Here is a 17,807-nt window from a genome sequence, read left to right as displayed (position 1 = left end):
CACCCCTCAGGTGCTCACACACCTCCCACCTCAGCTTCAACCTGTGGGTTGTAGTGGCCAATGCCCCAAGAGCTGCAGCAGCAGCACAAAGGCTATGTAGTGGCATTCAAATGGAGGAGAGAGAGCGAGCTTGAAGGAGCCAAAGCTCTGTTGCGGTCATTGGACCAGCCAGAACAGAACCCCAATATGATAAGGTTTGAAGCTCTGTCTGCCCTGGTTGAATAATATATTCCCCAGTACTTAAGTTTACTTTAGATATTGTCTTAAAGGGCCAGTGTTTGATTTGGGAGTATTTGCCATGTTTGAGTGAACTTTATTTTGGGACATGAAGATTCCCCAAACTAACTCTTAAGCCTTATGAGTTAATATATTCCCATTTGAGAACTGGAAATTAGTCTTGGTTGTGCACTACCACACATGTGACACTAACCCCCACCTACGGGGTCGTTACAGAAGCTAATGCCATGTTTATGATGACTGGGAACTGGGAACTCAGAAATCTCCAACTTCAGTGCGTTCAAGACAACTGGGAACTCGGAAAGAAATGAGCTTCAACTCAGAATTCCAAGTTGGAAACTCTGACATCTTTCTAGAGCTCTGATTTTCTGACCGGAAGATCACTGACGTCATGATTTGACCTTGTTCTTTTCCAAATTCCCAGTTGTTTAGAAAGCACAATAATGTGATCATGTGATGCAGTGGCGCAACTTTCACTAGGGACGGTGGGGACATGTCCCCCCCCAAAATGAGGCAATTCGGAATTTGGAATTCTCCAAGCGGTTGGGTAGGCTGTTTGAAGTGTTTATCCAACCCCCACTTCTAAAACCAAAGTTGTGCCCCTGATGTGGTGTACTGATGACTAGAGGAGGTTCTGTCTAACCCCATTGCTCTTGATGTAATCTGGTTACTTCCCAACTAACAATTTTTTTATGGTTATAGTCTCTTAAAACCTCTCTAGGACATGTGGGACACTAGTGTCCCACCCCGCCAACAGCCAGTGAAATAGCAGAGCGCCAAATTCAAAACAACAAAAATCTCATAATTCAGATTTCTCACACATACAAGTATTATACACCATTTTAAAGATAATCTTCTCGTTAATCCAACCACAGTGTCCGATTTCAAAAAGGCTTTACGGCGAAAGCATAGCATTAGATTATGTTAGGACCGCACCTAGACAAGAAAAACCACACAGCCATTTTCCAAGCAAGGAGAGGCGTCACAAAAACCAGAAATACAGCTCAAATGAATCACTAACCTTTGATGATCTTCATCAGATGGCACTCATAGGACTTCATGTTACACAATACATGTATGTTTTTTCCTCGATAAAGTTCATATTTATACCCAAAAACCCCATTTTACATTGGTGTGTAATGTTCAGAAATGTTTTGCCTCCAAAACTGCCGGTGAATGAGCACATCAATTTACAGAAATACTCATCATAAACTTTGATAAAAGATACAAGTGTTATGCACAGAATTATAGATACACTTCTCCTTAATGCAACCGCTGTGTGAGATTTCAAAAAAGCTTTACGGCGAAAGCAAACTTTGCAATAATCTGAGTACAGTGCTCAGACATTAAAACAAGCCATACAGATACCCGCCATTTTGGAGTCAACAGAAGTCAGAAATAACATTATAAATATTCACTTACCTTTGATGATCTTCATCAGAGTGCACTCCCAGGAATCCCAGTTCCACAATAAATGTTTGTTTTGTTCGATAAAGTTCATCTTTATGTCCAAACACCTCCATTTTGTTTGCACGTTTAGTCCAGCACTCCAAATTCACTAAGCGCGCGAGTTTTGTCCAGATGAAAAGTCAAAATAGTTCCATTACAGTTCATAGAAACATGTCAAATGATGTATAGAATCAATCTTTAGGATGTTTTTATCATAAATCTGCAATAATATTCCAACCGGACAATTCCATTGTCTTTAGAATTGAAAGGAAAGGCAGCTTGCTCTCACGGCCTGTTTGAGCTCATGCCAATTTTCCAGACACATGACTGAATCAGCTCTTATTCTCTTCCCATTCACAGTAGAAGCCTGCAACAAGGTTCTAAAGACTGTTGACATCTGACAAAGAAAAACTACAAACCTCAGATTTCCCACTCCCTGGTTGAATTTTTTTCTCTGGTTTTTGCCTGTCATATGAGTTCTGTTATACTCACAGACATCATTCCAACAGTTTTAGAAACTTCAGAGTGTTTTCTATCCGAATCTACTAATTACATGCATATTCTAGCTTTTGTGCCTGAGTAGCAGGCATTTTACTTGGGCATGTTTTTCATCCAAGCTACTCAATACTGCCCCCCCTTTCCTAGAGAAGTTTTAATAGCTTCAATGATCAAGCTTGATGATTGATGATCAAGCTGCTATATTCTAGTAGGTTACACCAAAATCTCAATGGCCACATATTTTAAAGTGATAGTAATGAAACTCAATCCAATTGAATATAATCAATGTTTTATTGGATATTTAAGTATTGAGTTTCAATTTAAAGAGGAGCCCATCTAGGGACAATCAGGAAGGAAATGTTTTCTATTCACCTGAGCCAAACCCTCTCCGCCAACCGTCTCCCCCATTGATCAACACCGCTTCCCCTCCAAATGTCAATCCATTAAAATGAACAGGACGATGAGATTTTTCCTACAAGTAAATCAGTCAAGACATTTTTTGTTGTTCATGCATTTGCCACCATGCTTCAACTTTCTCCTATTCAGTTGGCCATAACTCATCCATAACATTAAAGCTTTATCAACATCTCCATCATCGGTACAGTAGTGTCAAGAACAGCCCAGTCATTATTTATGTAGATGTTGGGCCAACGTGTCAGTAAGGGCTGATATTTAAACCACAACTGTTTTGTGTAGAACAGATCAGAGGGACCAGCAGGGAGCTAGCTAGCTGGGGCTCTGCCTGATTGTCTGCTTAATGCAGTTTTGATCTGCGGATAAATCACTTCTTTCCCTTGTTCACATTTAAAGGCATATGAAATGGATGCTGGCATTTGCACAAGAATGAAATTCCAAATGCCTTTTAAATAGGGAGGAATTTGGACAAGTTGGAGAAAAAGTTGATAGGAAGTGTAGACAAATCAAATCAAAGTGCGCCAAATACAACAGGTGTAGGTGTTCACCTTACAGTGAAATGCTTACTTACAGGCTCTAACCAATAGTGCAAAAAAGGTATTAGGTGAACCATAGGTAGGTAAAGAAATAAAACAACAGTAAAAAGACAGGCTATATACAGTAGCGAGGCTATAAAAGTAGCGAGGCTACATACAGACACCGGTTAGTCAGGCTGATTGAGGTAGTATGTACATGTAGATGTGGTTAAAGTGACTATGCATATATGATGAACAGAGAGTAGCAGTAGCGTAAAAGAGGGGTTGGCGGGTGGGGGGGTGGGACACAATGTAGATAGCCCGGATAGACAATGTGCGGGAGCACTGGTTGGTCGGCCCAATTGAGGTAGTATGTAAATTAATGTATAGTTAAAGTGACTATGCATATATGATAAACAGAGAGTAGCAGAAACGTAAAAAGAGGGGTTGGGGGCACACAATGCAAATAGTACAGGTAGCCATTTGATTACTTGTTCAGGAGTCTTATGGCTTGGGGGTAAAACATTTTGAGAAGCCTTTTTGTCCTAGACTTGGCACTCCGGTACCTCTTGCCATGCGGTAGTAGAGAAAACAGTCTATGACTGGGGTGGCTGGGGTCTTTGACAATTTTTAGGGCCGTCCTCTGACATCGCCTGGTGTAGAGGTCCTGGATGGCATGCAGCTTAGCTGCAGTGATGTACTGGGCCGTACGCACTACCCTCTGTAGTGCCTTGCGGTCAGAGGCCGAGCAATTGCCGTACCAGGCAATGATGCAACCAGTCAGGATGCTCTCGATGTTGCAGCTGTAGAACCTTTTGAGGATCTCAGGACCCATGCCAAATCTTTTTAGTTTCCTGAGGGGAATAGGCTTTGTCGTGCCCTCTTCATGACTGTCTTGGTGTGTTTGGACCATTCTAGTTTGTTGTTGATGTGGACACCAAGGAACTTGAAGCTCTCAACCTGCTCCACTACAGCCCCGTCGATGAGAATGAGGGCGTGCTCGGTCCTCCTTTTCCTGTAGTCCACAATCATCTCCTTAGTCTTGGTTACGTTGAGGGATAGGTTGTTATTCTGGCACCACCCGGCCAGGTCTCTGACCTCCTCCCTATAGGCTGTCTCGTCGTTGTCGGTGATCAGGCCTACCACTGTTGTGTCGCCTGCAAACTTAATGATGGTGTTGGAGTCGTGCCTGGCCATGCAGTTGTGGGTGAACAGGGAGTACAGGAGGACACTGAGCACGCACCCCTGAGGAGCTCCAGTGTTGAAGATCAGCGTGGCAGATGTGTTGCTACCTACCCTCACCACCTGGGGGCAGCCCTTCAGGAAGTCCAGGATCCAGTTGCAGAGGGAGGTGTTTTGTCCGAGGATCCTTAGCTTAGCTGAGCTTTGAGGGTACTATGGTGTTGAACGCTGAGCTGTAGTCAATGAATAGCATTCTCACATAAGTGTTCCTTATGTCCAGAAGGGAAAGGGCAGTGTGGAGTGCAATAGAGATTGCATCATTTGTGGATCTGTTTGGGCGGTATGCAAATTGGAGTGGGTCTAGAGTTTCTGGGATAATGGTGTTGATGTGAGCCATTACTAACCTTTCACAGCACTTCATGGCTACGGACGTGAGTGCTACGGGTCTGTAGTCATTTAGGCAGGTTGCCTTTATGTTCTTGGGCACAGGGACTATGCTGGTCTGCTTGAAACATGTTGGTATTACAGACTCAATCAGGGATATGTTGAAAATGTCAGTGAAGACACCTGCCAGTTGGTCAGCACATGCCCGGAGCACACGTCCTGGTAATCCGTCTGGCCCCACAGCCTTGTGTATGTTGACCTATTTAAAGGTTTACTCACATCAGCTACAAAGAGTGTGATCACACAGTCATCCGGAACAGCTGATGCTCTCATGCATGCCTCAGTGTTGCTTGCCTCGAAGCGAGCATATAAGTGATTTAGCTCGTCTAGTAGGCTCGTCTCAATGGGCAGCTCGCAGCTGTGCTTCCTTTTGTAGTATGTAATAGTTTGCAAGCCCTGCCACATAAGACGAGCGTCAGAGCCGGTGTAGTATGATTCAATCTTAGCCCTGTATAGACGCTTTGCCTGTTTGATGGTTCGTCGCAGGGTATAGCAGGATTTCTTGTAAGCTTCCGGGTTAGAGTCCCGCACCTTGAAAGCGGCAGCTCTACCCTTTAGCTCATTGCGAATGTTGCCTGTAATCCATGGCTTCTGGTTGGGGTATGTACGTAAAGTCACTGTGGGGACGACGTCCTCGATGCACTTATTGATAAAGCCAGTGCCTGATGTGGTGTACTCCTCAATGCCATCAGAATAATCCCGGAACATGTTCCAGTCTGTGATAGGAAAACAGTCCTGTAGTTTAGCATCTGCTTCATCTGCCCACTTCTTTATAGACCGAGTCACTGGTGCTTCCTGCTTTAATTTTTGCTTGTAAGCAGGAACCAGGAGGATAGAGTTGTGGACGGATTTACCAAATGAAGGGCGGGGGAGAGCTTTGTACGCGTCTCTGTGTGTGGAGTACTGGTGATCTAGAATTGTTTTCCCTCTGGTTGCACATTTAACATGTTGATAGAAATTTGGTAGAACTGATTTAAATTTCCCTGCATTAAAGTCTCCGGCCACTAGGAGCTCCACCTCTGGGTGAGTGGTTTCCTGTTTGCTTATTTCCTTATACAGCTGACTGAGTGCGGTCTTAGTGCCAGCATCTGCCTGTGGTGGTAAATAAACAGCCACGAAAAGTATAGCTGAAAATTCTCTAGGCAAGTAGTGTGGCCTGCAATTTATCACAATATACTCTACTTCAGGCGAGCAAAATCTAGAGACTTCCTTAAATTTCGTGCACCAGCTGTTGTTTACAAATATGCACAGACCGCCCCCCCCTCGTCTTACCGGAGTGTGCTGTTCTATCTTGCTTGTGCAGCGTATATCCCGCTAGCTGAATATCCATGTCGTCATTCAGCCACGATTCCGTGAACCATAGGATATTACAGTTTTTGTTGTCCCGTTGGTAGGATATTCGTGATCGTACTTCATCTAATTTATTGTCCAATGATTGCACGTTGGCGAGTAGTATTGACGGTAACGGCAGCTTTCCCACTCGCCTTTTCCGGGTCCTGACCAGGCATCCGGCTCTTTGTCCTCTGTACCTGCGTCGCTTCCTCTTGCAAATAACGGGGATGTTGGCCCTGTCGGGTGTTTGGAGAATGTCCTGTGCATCTTGCTTGTTGGAGAAAAAATCTTAGTCTAATCCGAGGTGAGTGATCGCTGTCCTGATATCCAGAAGCTCTTTTTGCCGTAAGATACGGTGAAATAGAACACATAATAGCACAATTGGTTGGGCGCCCGTAAAACTGCTGTCATTTCTTCCGCCGCCATTTTGTCTTGTAGGAACTGGTATTAGAATAGTTTATATAAAGATATAAGAACAGTATTTGCATAGGATGTGAACCAGATCATAACTTGTACGGTGGCCTCAGAGGGACATGAGTGAGCAGACTTAGGTAATATATGGGCAGGTTGGCATTTATTATCATGAATCTTGACCTGGAGGCCACTAGCTAGCATAGCCACACAGTCTTCAAATCGGATTTTAAACCTAACCTTAACCCTGATCTTAACCAAACTGCTAACCCTAATGCCTAAACTTAAATGAATACCAAAAAGCACATGTTTGATTTCATGAATGTTTACGATATAGCAAATTTTGACTTGGAAGCAAGCCCATCTAGTGCAAATCACTCAGTTCTGCCTCCAGGGCAAGATTCATAACAATAAACGGCAACCTACAATGTATTGTGGCTAAAACCATTACGTAGAGTTTCACTAACTAATGATCATGCTGAAATATTGTTTAACAGCAGTAATGTAATGTATACAGTTTTATAATGCTAATGTTATGCATAATGATTAGATCTACGAACACTAGCTACACAGCCACACAAACCTGCCCACCGTCTCTCTTGGCAACCATAGCCCCACACACGGACAACAAGACACATATCCACCCACACACACTCAATACCCCCAATACACACGCACACACACACACACACACACACACACACACACACACACACACACACACACACACACACACACACACACACACACACACACACACACACACACACACACACACACACACACACACACACACACACACAGAGATATATGTCTGTAGACATTGTTATTGCTTGCCATTCACCCTAACAGACCTTTGTGATACTTTGGCATTAGACTGGATTAGGTGCAGCCACTGGAAATGGTCTCCATTGGCACCAGAATAAACAATGTAACCTTGGTAACAGTGGCACTGACCGATAATTGTATGATTATTGTGAAAAGCAGTTTGATTCGTAAACAGAATGTGTTGGATTAACACAGGTATTTTATATCTCCGCATTGCTGAAGCAAATCCTACACAGAATTATTTATATTTTGGTCTAGATTAGATGTAAACCAAAGAGTAGAGAACCAAGAATGAAACCATACAGTGTAGAACATTGCACAAGTAATAGGTCAAGGTAAATTATCCCTTATGTGAACATGAGAACATGAAGTGTGTGTGTGACTCCTATAAACAGACTCCCTGCACATTTGGATCTCTGATTCCCACTGTGTGTGTGTGCTTGGCGTGCAGCCGTGCTTGTGCGTGCAAGCTATAGTGACGTGAGTGATGAGGAACTGTTAGATTTAACACACCTACACCAGTTGATTCATCTAACAGATGTGTGAAACAATGAATGTTTGAAGTGAATGATGATATAAAAGGACAAATAGATAGGTGACCTGTTTGTGTACATGAAAGAAACGACACAATTTGAAGTGCTACAATTATTTCAACGCGTTTCAAGCTTTGCAGAATTCACGGTACGGTACGGCACTGTAACATGTTTCAGATCACAAGCTGGAATGCATAACAGCGTAGGCATTTCAGTGGTTCACAGATTGTCAAACTGGGTGTCAAGGACATGAGTGTCCTTTCATGTTGAAATTGGAAAGCAACATTTCACATCAGAGAGATTTCACATCACTACATGGGATCAGAACAATGTTAATGCAGTATATGGTCATGCACTTGTGACACTAGAGTCATTTCATGTATTGTATGTGTATGTGAATGATTAGGCTTGTGTTGCCTTCATCTCTCATCTACCTATAGTGCAGTGCATGCTACAAGTAAATGCCGTACATTCACTAATGGTGCTGAATATTCCCTCTAATTACAAGATATTATTAGCTGAGCCAGAAGCACTTCACTGAGTTGTCAGTCAGTCTAATGGCACCGTTTTTAGAAAGACGGAGTGACGGGTTCCCACTGACCTCTGTGTTGGACTATCATCTCCATCTGCTCCTGTCAAGGGAGAAGGAAATGATCCACAATGAGACCTGTCCAGCCCTGACTCAAACACAAACACAAATACTCAACGTTGAAAGGACAGCACAGAAAAAATACAACAACTGAGGTATTGTACTGACTTGAATTCAAACAGGACAGCAGGTACACTGCTACTCACAGCTCGCCTTTAATGACAGGTGTATTCAGGTGAGACAGTGGGGTATGGCATCACCAACTCCATGAGGACTGTGTCAGCCAATAAATAATGAATGTTTGGAGTGAGTATTGTAGGTTGCCATGGGCTGCAAGGTTCCAAAGGGAAATAGCTGACCAAGGGGATTGTGGGTATGTGAGTATTGAGTTGTGTTATTTTTTAAAGCCTACTTATAAAGCAAATAGCATGAAGATTTTCAGGTTAATTTGCTACAGGCTATGTAAAAATTCCTAAAGAAAAACTATACCTCATGTCTTTTGGTTTTCACAAGGTTGTGGAATTGAATTGCACTCTTAAAGAGCATGCTGCAGCTCTAGCCCATAGAAATTCCAGTGTCTGTTTGATAAGAAGAGTTAAAAGAGACAGTGTTAGTTATTTTATGTTGTTGTTAGTGTTTAGCATTCTTAGGTCTAGTCTGAAAAGTCGGGTTTCGACTTAGATCTGAGAGGCCAAGCCCCTCATGTGCTCCTCTCATTTCAGCCCTGTATTGATTAACCTGTCACAACTCCTGACTGCTGTTTGTGAAGCACTAATCTGGAGGGAGATTGGAAGGTCAACAAAAAACACAGTCCAACTTCTAATTCAAAAACCTGACGATCAGGTTTGTGTGTGTGTGTGTGTGTGTGTGTGTGTGTGTGTGTGTGTGTGTGTGTGTGTGTGTGTGTGTGTGTGTCGGAGTGGGATTTGATTAATTATCCATTTTTGGTTACTCAGAGTTATGTATCATATGTATCTCGAAAATACAATGCATTTGGAAAGTAATCAGACCCCTTGACTTTTTCACATTTTGTTACATTACAGCCTTATTCTAAAATAGATTATTCTCTCATCAATTACACACAATACCCCATAATGACAAAGCAAAAACAGGTTTTTAGAAATTGCTGCAAATTTGAAATATCACCTTTACATAATTATTCAAACACTGTAATCGCACCTTAGGCAGCGATTACAGTGTTGAGTCTTCTTGGGAATTACGCTACACCTGTATTTTTGGAGTTTCTCCAATTCTTCTCAGCGGATCCTCTCAAGTTATGTCAGGTTGGATAGGGAGCGTCACTGCACAGCTATTTTCAGGTCTCTTCACAGATGTTCGATCGGGTTCAAGTACAGGCACTGGCTGGACCACTCAAGGACATTCAGAGACTTGTCCCGAAGCCACTCCTGCATTGTATTGGCTGTGTGCTTAGGATCTCTCTGTAGTTTGCTCTGTTCATCTTTCCTTTAATCCTGACTAGTCTCACAGTCCTTGCCTCTGAAAAACATCACCACAACATGATGCTGCCACCCCCATGCTTCACCGTAGGGATGGTGGCAGTTTTCCTCCAGACGTGACGCTTGGCATTCAGGCTAAAAGAGTTCAATCTTGGTTTCATCAGACCAGAGAATCTTGTTTCTCATGGTCTGTGTCCTTTATGTGCCTTTTGGCAAACTCCAAGCAGGTTGTCATGTGCCTTTTACTAATGAGTGGCTTCCGTCTGGCCACTCTACCATAAAAGCCTGATTGGTGGAGTGCTGCAGAGATGGTTGTCCTTCTGGAAGGTTCTCCCATCTTCACAGAGGAACTCTGGAGCTCTATCAAAGTGACCATCGTGTTCTTGGTCACTTCCCTGACCAAGGCCCTTCTACCCCTATTGCTCAGCTCTAGGTAGTTCCAAACTTCTTCCATTTAAAAATGATGGAGGCCACTGTGTTCTTGGGGACCTTCAATGTTGCAAAAAAATGTTGGTACCCTTACCCATATCTGTGCCTCGACACAATCCTGTCTCGGAGCTCTACAGACAAACGTAACAAAATGTAGAAAAGTCATGGGGTCTAAATACTTTCCAATGCAGTGAATGTGCTCTTGAACTTCGACATTGCCTTCTAAATGGCCTTTTACGGGATTAATAAAACCTTATTGAATTTCATTTACTTTAAAGATATGGACCAAAAGGGCAAAAGTTTCATCCATTTGACTTGGGATTGACATATGGCAGGTTTGATGAATGGATGAAGTGTAAGGCTCACCACAGGGAATATCATTATTCCAGATATCTCCCTTCACCCTTCCTGGAGGGATAAGAGGAGGGGTGGTCTCATGGTTATCTTCTCCCTCAGACATACATCCCCCCAGGGAAAGCTTCCTCATATTCCGAGGAACAGGATGTGTCAGTGCCTCCAAAACGATCCCAGAGACAGCAACAGGAAGAGACGGAAAGTGCAGAGTCATGAGCATAAAAACAAACCGAGCAAATGGAATGATACATGACATAAGCTTCTGCCATCAATACACAGCTGCATCTGGAAAATAACACACCATATCTTTCAACACTTTCAAGGTTCTAAGTGATACATGAAGAACCATATTATTCAATACTTGTGGTCTACATTCCAAAACACATCTGAAATATGTCTGTTGGGTTGGAATTCAATCGGTAAGTTGGTTCACAGTGGTGGAAAAAATACCCAATTTTCATACTTGAGTAAAAGTAAAGTTACCTTAGTAGAAAATGACACAAGTGAAAGTCACCCAGTAAAATACTGCTTCAGTAAAATTCTAAAAGTATTTGGTTTTGAATATACCTAAGTATCAAAAATGAAATGCAATTGCTAAAATATAATTAATTATCAAAGTAAAAGTATAAAAAATAAAAAATTCCTTATATTAAACAAACCAGATGGCACAATTATTATTTTTAAATCTACAGGGGCACACTCCAACACTCAGACATCATTTACAAACAAAGCATTTGTGTTTAGTGAGTCTGCCAGATCAGAGGCAGTAGGGATGACCAGGGATGTTCTCTTTATAAGTGTGTGAATTGGACCCTTTTTCTGTCCTGCTAAGCATTCAAAATGTAACGAGTACTTTTGGGTGTCAGGGAAAATGCATGAAGTAAAAAGTACATTGTTTCTTTAGGACTGTAGTGAAGAAAAAGTTGAAACAATAAATAGTCAAAAATATACATAGTAAAGTACAGATCCCAAAACTACTTAAGTAGTACTTTAAAGTATTTTTACTTAAGTACATTACACTACTGTTGGTTAATTTAATACAGTGCATTCCTTCCATTACACTAATAACCTTTAGGTATTGTCCTGGGTAGGCCAGGGTCAGGCTTTGTAGTGTCCCAGCTTTGGCTACTCCTAACAGGGTTATGATAGGGACAGAAGTCTGGAGCAGTGCTGATGGCAGGTGGTTGACAATTTGTATTAGAATTTCAGGGTGCGTGTCTCACCCATATGCCAAGACAATAGGGTGATACATGTAACTCTAAAAAATACAAATATACCCTGATGCTAGTAGCACACACACAAACAGTCAGAGAGAACTGAGAATATTATATTACCAACAATCAAGTGTAAATTCCCCACCCCCGCTACGTGAAATCTGGCACAGTGTAAATTGAGCTGTGATTCAGTGCCCAGATTCAGAAAACACTTCTTACACAAAGACTTTAGAAGCTCCTTTAAGAAAAAAAGAAGTTCATAAGATAGTTTATAAGTGCAATTCCTCAAACATTTCTTAAGAATTTATGATTTACTTACCTCAAATATCTTCTTACGAACTTCTTAACTATCTTAGTAAGATGATTCTCGCAAGCTTAACCGAGCTAGCGGGCAATCATGTTAGCATATTTCTTACTGACATTACTGGTCTAAAATAAATCTAACTTTTCGGAAACAGTTCTCAAAACTGTTGAAACAACATTCCCATGTGAACCAGACATATTGATCCGCTCAGATGAAACTGATTCGCATAAACAACCATTTATAGTCCTTGCTGCAAAGGCAGCAAAAAAATATATATTCTCATGCCGTGGAAGGATGAATCCCAACCAACCTTCCAACATTGGCTTAATTTTAAAACATAGGGTCTGTTTATTGATTCTCTTCCCTCTCTATAATGACCTTATTGCACATTTCCTTTTCTTTTTATCAAACCATCTCTCTCTCCCAACAGACTTTAAAGAAAATATATATTTTTCCTTCATTAATTCTAAAATACTTAATTAATTAATTTAACAATGTTAGCTAACCAAATGTCATTTTAACAGCATTAAGAATATAGTAGAAGTACAACACGGTTCCAAAAAAAAGAGAGCTGAGGTTTAAGAGGCAGAACACAACAACAGCACAATAAACTTCAACATCCATTTACACCAACTGATAAATTAGCTTTTCAATTCCAAAGCACTGCGAGTATTGATGTATCTACTCTATACAGGCATGTGTTTGAAAATGTGAAAGGGATTTGATGGCACTTGTGTGAGAATGTGAATTATATACACTTTCAGCACTGTGTGTGTACGTGTGTGTATGTTCATTGAGTATATACGTACACACATTCAATCTAGTGTGCATTTATTTCAGTGGGTTGTTCATGATGAGATAGATTTTCAAGTGTTCAGTGCACTGAGCAGGAGATAAAAGACCGTCGACTGTGAAGCTGAAATTATTCTTTTTGAACTAAGTTCTCTTTCAAACCTAGTGACTGGAACACTCAGAACATCAAACACTCACACACAGTAGTGGTACTGAAACACATACATTAAAGGGGCAATATGCAGTTGTTACATACATTTTGGGATTTATAATAGAATGATATGTACCTATTCATTCTTGAATAACGTAACTTATAAATGCCTCATGAGCTTAGTTCAACTGTCATACCCCATCAGAACCCAAAATATAAGCTTATTTTACTCCAATGTTTGTAAACCAAGTAAATGTAAACAGACACTATATAGCCTCAACACATAGCTATGTCTATGAATTTGAGAGTGATTACATTTCTCCAGCTCCATCCTTCAGATTTTTACCGAAACAGGGGTGGGGAGTCGTTGTTAATGTTTAAACTACTGATTGCTGCTTTAATGAGGAAAAAAAATGAGCAAAACATCATTCATCCCATCAACTGGTTCCAGATGGACGATAAATGTGTACAAAACCATTTATAATCGTTTCTTTAATCTATTATAATGATGACAGAACTACATAAGTTTGTATTTTGAATGTAGTTGCACATTCAGATTCATGGTTGGACGATTCACATGTTTAATTTAATTTCGCAAGTTGGTATAATGATATGTGAAAGATTTAACAATGATCGCAAACTTGAAACTTGATATTTGAATACATTCAATAAAATTTACAAGCATAATTTATTTTCATAATTTAGGACTATGGATATTCTGCTGTGAATCAAAAATACATTTGCAGATTTTGATTGTGCTCGCACTCTGAATTCTGTCACTGTTTTTGTAAATTTGTTGGAAGAGATTTGCAAGTAAAATCTTGATTTGTGCTCTGGGGGCATGACCTTTAACACCTGACCAATTGGTTCCCTCTGCCAAAACAATAGTCGCTTAACCATTGTCTGGATTATTCCATCAATCAAACATCAGGAAGTAGCTACCCACATGGACAAGAGATGATGAGGTAAAAAATAAATAAAAAACGATCTATTTGAAGGTAATCGTCTCTTTTTTTCTGTGTACATCGATTTTTTTGTGGGTGAAAAGGCATGACAGTAGTTTGCTTATCATGTGAAATATGATGGAACATTTCAGACAAACTCCAGACCAGCCATTGCATTGACAGCCGCATTTGCATTAGCTATCTGGCTTCAGACATTCATCCTAGCTTTACTTTCAACTGACTAGCTTTATCAGGCAGCTTTAGATACAAGGGGAAAATGAATATATATTTGCTAGTTAACCATCTGATTGATAATGTCATTAACGTTAGCTCGATAGCTAGCTAAATTGAAACTGAATGGTACAGTAGCTAGCTAACTCCCACCATCATCAATGCAGTGTAGCTAATGTTAGCTAGGTTTTTAGAAAAGAAAAACTATAGCTACATTTGCTAGCTCCATTTTAAAGACTTGTTATTGACTTTTGAACACTTTTTGTGAAACTACTTTATTCCACTGCCTGTTTATTGATTAATTGGTGACGGAAGAAGTTGTCAAGAAAAATTCCACTCTTATTTTCACTGCAAATAGACTAGCTAGCTAAAAATAAAGGTCTCTCCAGAGATGTTTGATTGGGTTCAAGCCCGGGCTCTGGCTGCCACTCAAGATATTCAGAGACTTGTCCCGAAGCCACTCCTGCATTGTCCTGGCTGTATGCTTAGGGTCAATGTCCTGTTGGAAGGTGAACCTTTACCCCAGTTTGAGGTCCTGAGCGCTCTGGAGCAGGTTTTTATCAAGGATCTCTCTGTACTTTGCTCTGTTCATCTTTCCCTCAATCCTGACTAGTCTCACAGTCCTTGCCTCTGAGAAACATCCCCACAGCATGATGCTGCCACCACCATGCTTCACCGTAGGGATGGTGCCAGGTTTCCTGCAGACGTGACGCTTGGCATTCAGGCTAAAAGAGTTCAATCTTGGTTTCATCAGACCAGAGAATCTTGTTTCTCATAGTCTGTGTCCTTTAGGTGCCTTTTGGCAAACTTCAAGCAGGCTGGCATGTGCCTTTTAGTTAGGAGTGGCTTCTGTCTGGCCACTCTTCCACAAAGGCCTGATTGGTGGAGTGCTGCAGAGATGGTTGCGCTTCAGGAAGGTTCTCCCATCTCCACAGAGAAACTCTGGAGCTCTGTCAAAGTGACCATAGGGTCACCTCCCTGACTAAGGCCCTGCTACCCCAATTGCTCAGTTTGGCCGGGCAGCCAGATCTAGGAAGAGTCTTGGTGGTTACAAACGTCTTCCATTTAAGATTGATGGAGGCCACTGTGTTCTTGGGGACTTTCAATGCTGCAGAAATGTTTTGGTACCCTTCCCCAGAACTCTGCCTCGACTTAATACTGTCTCGGAGCTCCATGGACAATTCCTTCGACCTCATGGATTGGTTTTTGCTCTGACATGCACTGTCAACTATGGGAACTTATATAGACAGGTGTGTGCCTTTCTAAATCATGTCCAAAGCATTTACCACAGGTGGACTCCAATCAAGTTGTAGAAACATCTCAAGGATGATCAATGAAAACAGGATGCACCTGAGCTCAATTTCGAGTCTCATAGAAAAGGGTCTGATTACTTATGAAAATAATGTACTTCTAAAAACCTGTTTTCGCTTTCTCATTATGGGGTATTGTGTATAGATTGATGAGGATTTTTTTAATTGAATCCCTTTTAGAATAAGGCTGCAATGTAACAAAATGTGGAAAAGGGGGAGGGGTCGGAATACTTTCCAAATGTACCGTATGTAAAACTGTTTACAAAATGATGGCACATTTAAGGTAGTTGTCATTCTCAGCACTGAAATTTGAGCAGTGTGGTTCATTTCTTCCCCCTCTCTGCTCTTTTCCTCAGGTTGAAGCACATTGCTAACACCCAGATAGATGCAAAGAACTTGGGAACCACCCAGCCACCAGGAAAATCATCTTGTTCTTGGAGTTTATTCACAAAGTTAGATACTAATAGATCCACACATGCTATTCTCTATCATGCAGAATTGTAGCTAAGCATGTATCGTGGGAAGCTCATTCAATAATTCTGTCACAGGGGACTAAACTGTGTACGTTTTTGTTCAATTTAGACCACAATTAGTTGAATGAGGTGTTAGTGAAGTGCTGGAATAAAAACATGTACACTCCTGTGTAAAGAACCTACAGCTGTTGTCATGACTATCCCTTGAGGATCCAAACAGGTCAGATCAGCTTTGCAATAAATAACTTCAACCAGACACCCTCTCACCCACAGAGGGGGAGAAAGAGGGAACTGGTGGGGGTTAACACCTCACGCCCTGTTGTAAATCAAGGACAGAACATTCAGACATCCCTCTCCAAATTCACCCAAGGAATGTGCTTTGTTTTAAGATGACTTTTCCCACTGAAACTCTAACACATTCAAAAGGAACTTTTGGAACAATATTTCTAACATGGAACGTGGGGAATGGGCAGAAGTGACCTAAAAGAACACTAATGTCGTTTTGGTTGTTCTTTTAAGATGACATTAAAAATGTTATAACGGAAATACTGTAACTTGAAAAATATAAACACCACATGTACAAAGTTTCCATCCTCTGCATTGTACATACTATATGAAAAATGATGAAAGTGTTTTTGTTAAGAGAGGGATGTGATTTTAGAAACTATAAAATTGGAAATTGTTTCTATAACTGTGCACAGTAAGTAGTCACCACCCATTTGAGTGAGGTCAGAGAGCATGTGAGCCTGATGGAATTGCCCCTTTTGAACTGTATAAAATGATGGGTTGAGAATGAACATATTAGACCAGAGAGATGTAGAGCTACAGCTCATGTTTAAAGTGGTTTGAACTCTGAATCTCAACACGAGGTAGAGACGATATAGTCACCTCCCGGACAATCACTGTTATGGCTGATTAGCTGTCGTAAGTAAAGTACCTAGAAAAATGAACTTAAGTGGGACCATTCCACTACTCTTTTCAAACCATCGTATTATGCTACTGTCATCACCCCACTGGGAACCATCGACACGGCTGGTTAGCAAAGAGAAACGACAGTCTGTCATTCATTTAAGACATGAAGGTCAGTCAATCTGGAACATTTCAAGAACTTTGAAAGTTTCTTCAAGTGCAGCCAAAAAACCATTACTCGCTATGATGAAACTGGCTCTCGTGAGGACCACCACAGGAAAGGAAGACCCAGACAATGTGACATATCCAAAATGTACCCAAAAACCATCCAGTGTGAACAATGTTGAAGAGTTGCAAAAGCAACTGGGCTATTAATGATAGCATTCCCTTATAACCTTATAAGTTCATTAGAGTTAACTGCACCTCAGATTGCAGCCCAAATAAATGCTTCACAGAGTTCAAGTAACAGACACATCAACTGTTCAGAGGAGACTGCGTGAATCAGGCCTTCATGGTCTAATTGCTGCAAAGAAACCACTACTAAAGGACACCAATAAGAAGAAGAGACTTGATTGGGCCAAGAATCACGAGCAATGGACATTAGACCAGTGTTAATCTGTCTTTTGGTCTGATGAGTCCAAATGTTAGATTTTTGGTTCCAATCACTGTGTCTTTTTGAGATGTAGAGTAGGTGAACGGATGATCTCTGCATGTGTGGTTCCTACCGTAAAGCATGGAGGAGGAGGTGTGACGGTGTGTGGATGTTTTTCTGGTGACACTGTCAGTGATTTATTTAGAATTCAAGGC

General features: G+C 41.2%; 1 protein-coding gene across 2 annotated transcripts in view; it reads right to left on the bottom strand.

Moving 5' to 3' along the window:
* LOC106607950 (spermatogenesis-associated protein 7) overlaps nucleotides 1-8,769 on the bottom strand; it is a 59,550-nt gene extending 50,781 nt beyond the window's left edge. The window contains exons 1-2 of one of the 2 annotated variants that reach the window (XM_014205467.2): nucleotides 8,639-8,769; nucleotides 8,445-8,475 (exon numbers count right to left, since the gene is read on the bottom strand). In XM_014205467.2, the coding sequence (XP_014060942.1) occupies nucleotides 8,445-8,469 (25 nt within the window). In that variant the 5' untranslated portion in view covers nucleotides 8,470-8,475; nucleotides 8,639-8,769. Of the gene's footprint in view, nucleotides 1-8,444; nucleotides 8,476-8,600 lie in introns of both variants that reach the window. The other variant, XM_014205466.2, reaches the window with a different exon arrangement.
* Nucleotides 8,770-17,807: the final 9,038 nt, after the last annotated feature.

The sequence above is a fragment of the Salmo salar genome, chromosome ssa06, assembly GCF_905237065.1.
Source record: "Salmo salar chromosome ssa06, Ssal_v3.1, whole genome shotgun sequence".
Taxonomy (NCBI): Eukaryota; Metazoa; Chordata; class Actinopteri; order Salmoniformes; family Salmonidae; genus Salmo; species Salmo salar.
The sequence above is the reverse complement of the archived record's forward strand: the minus strand, read 5'-3'. Positions and strand labels throughout refer to the sequence as shown.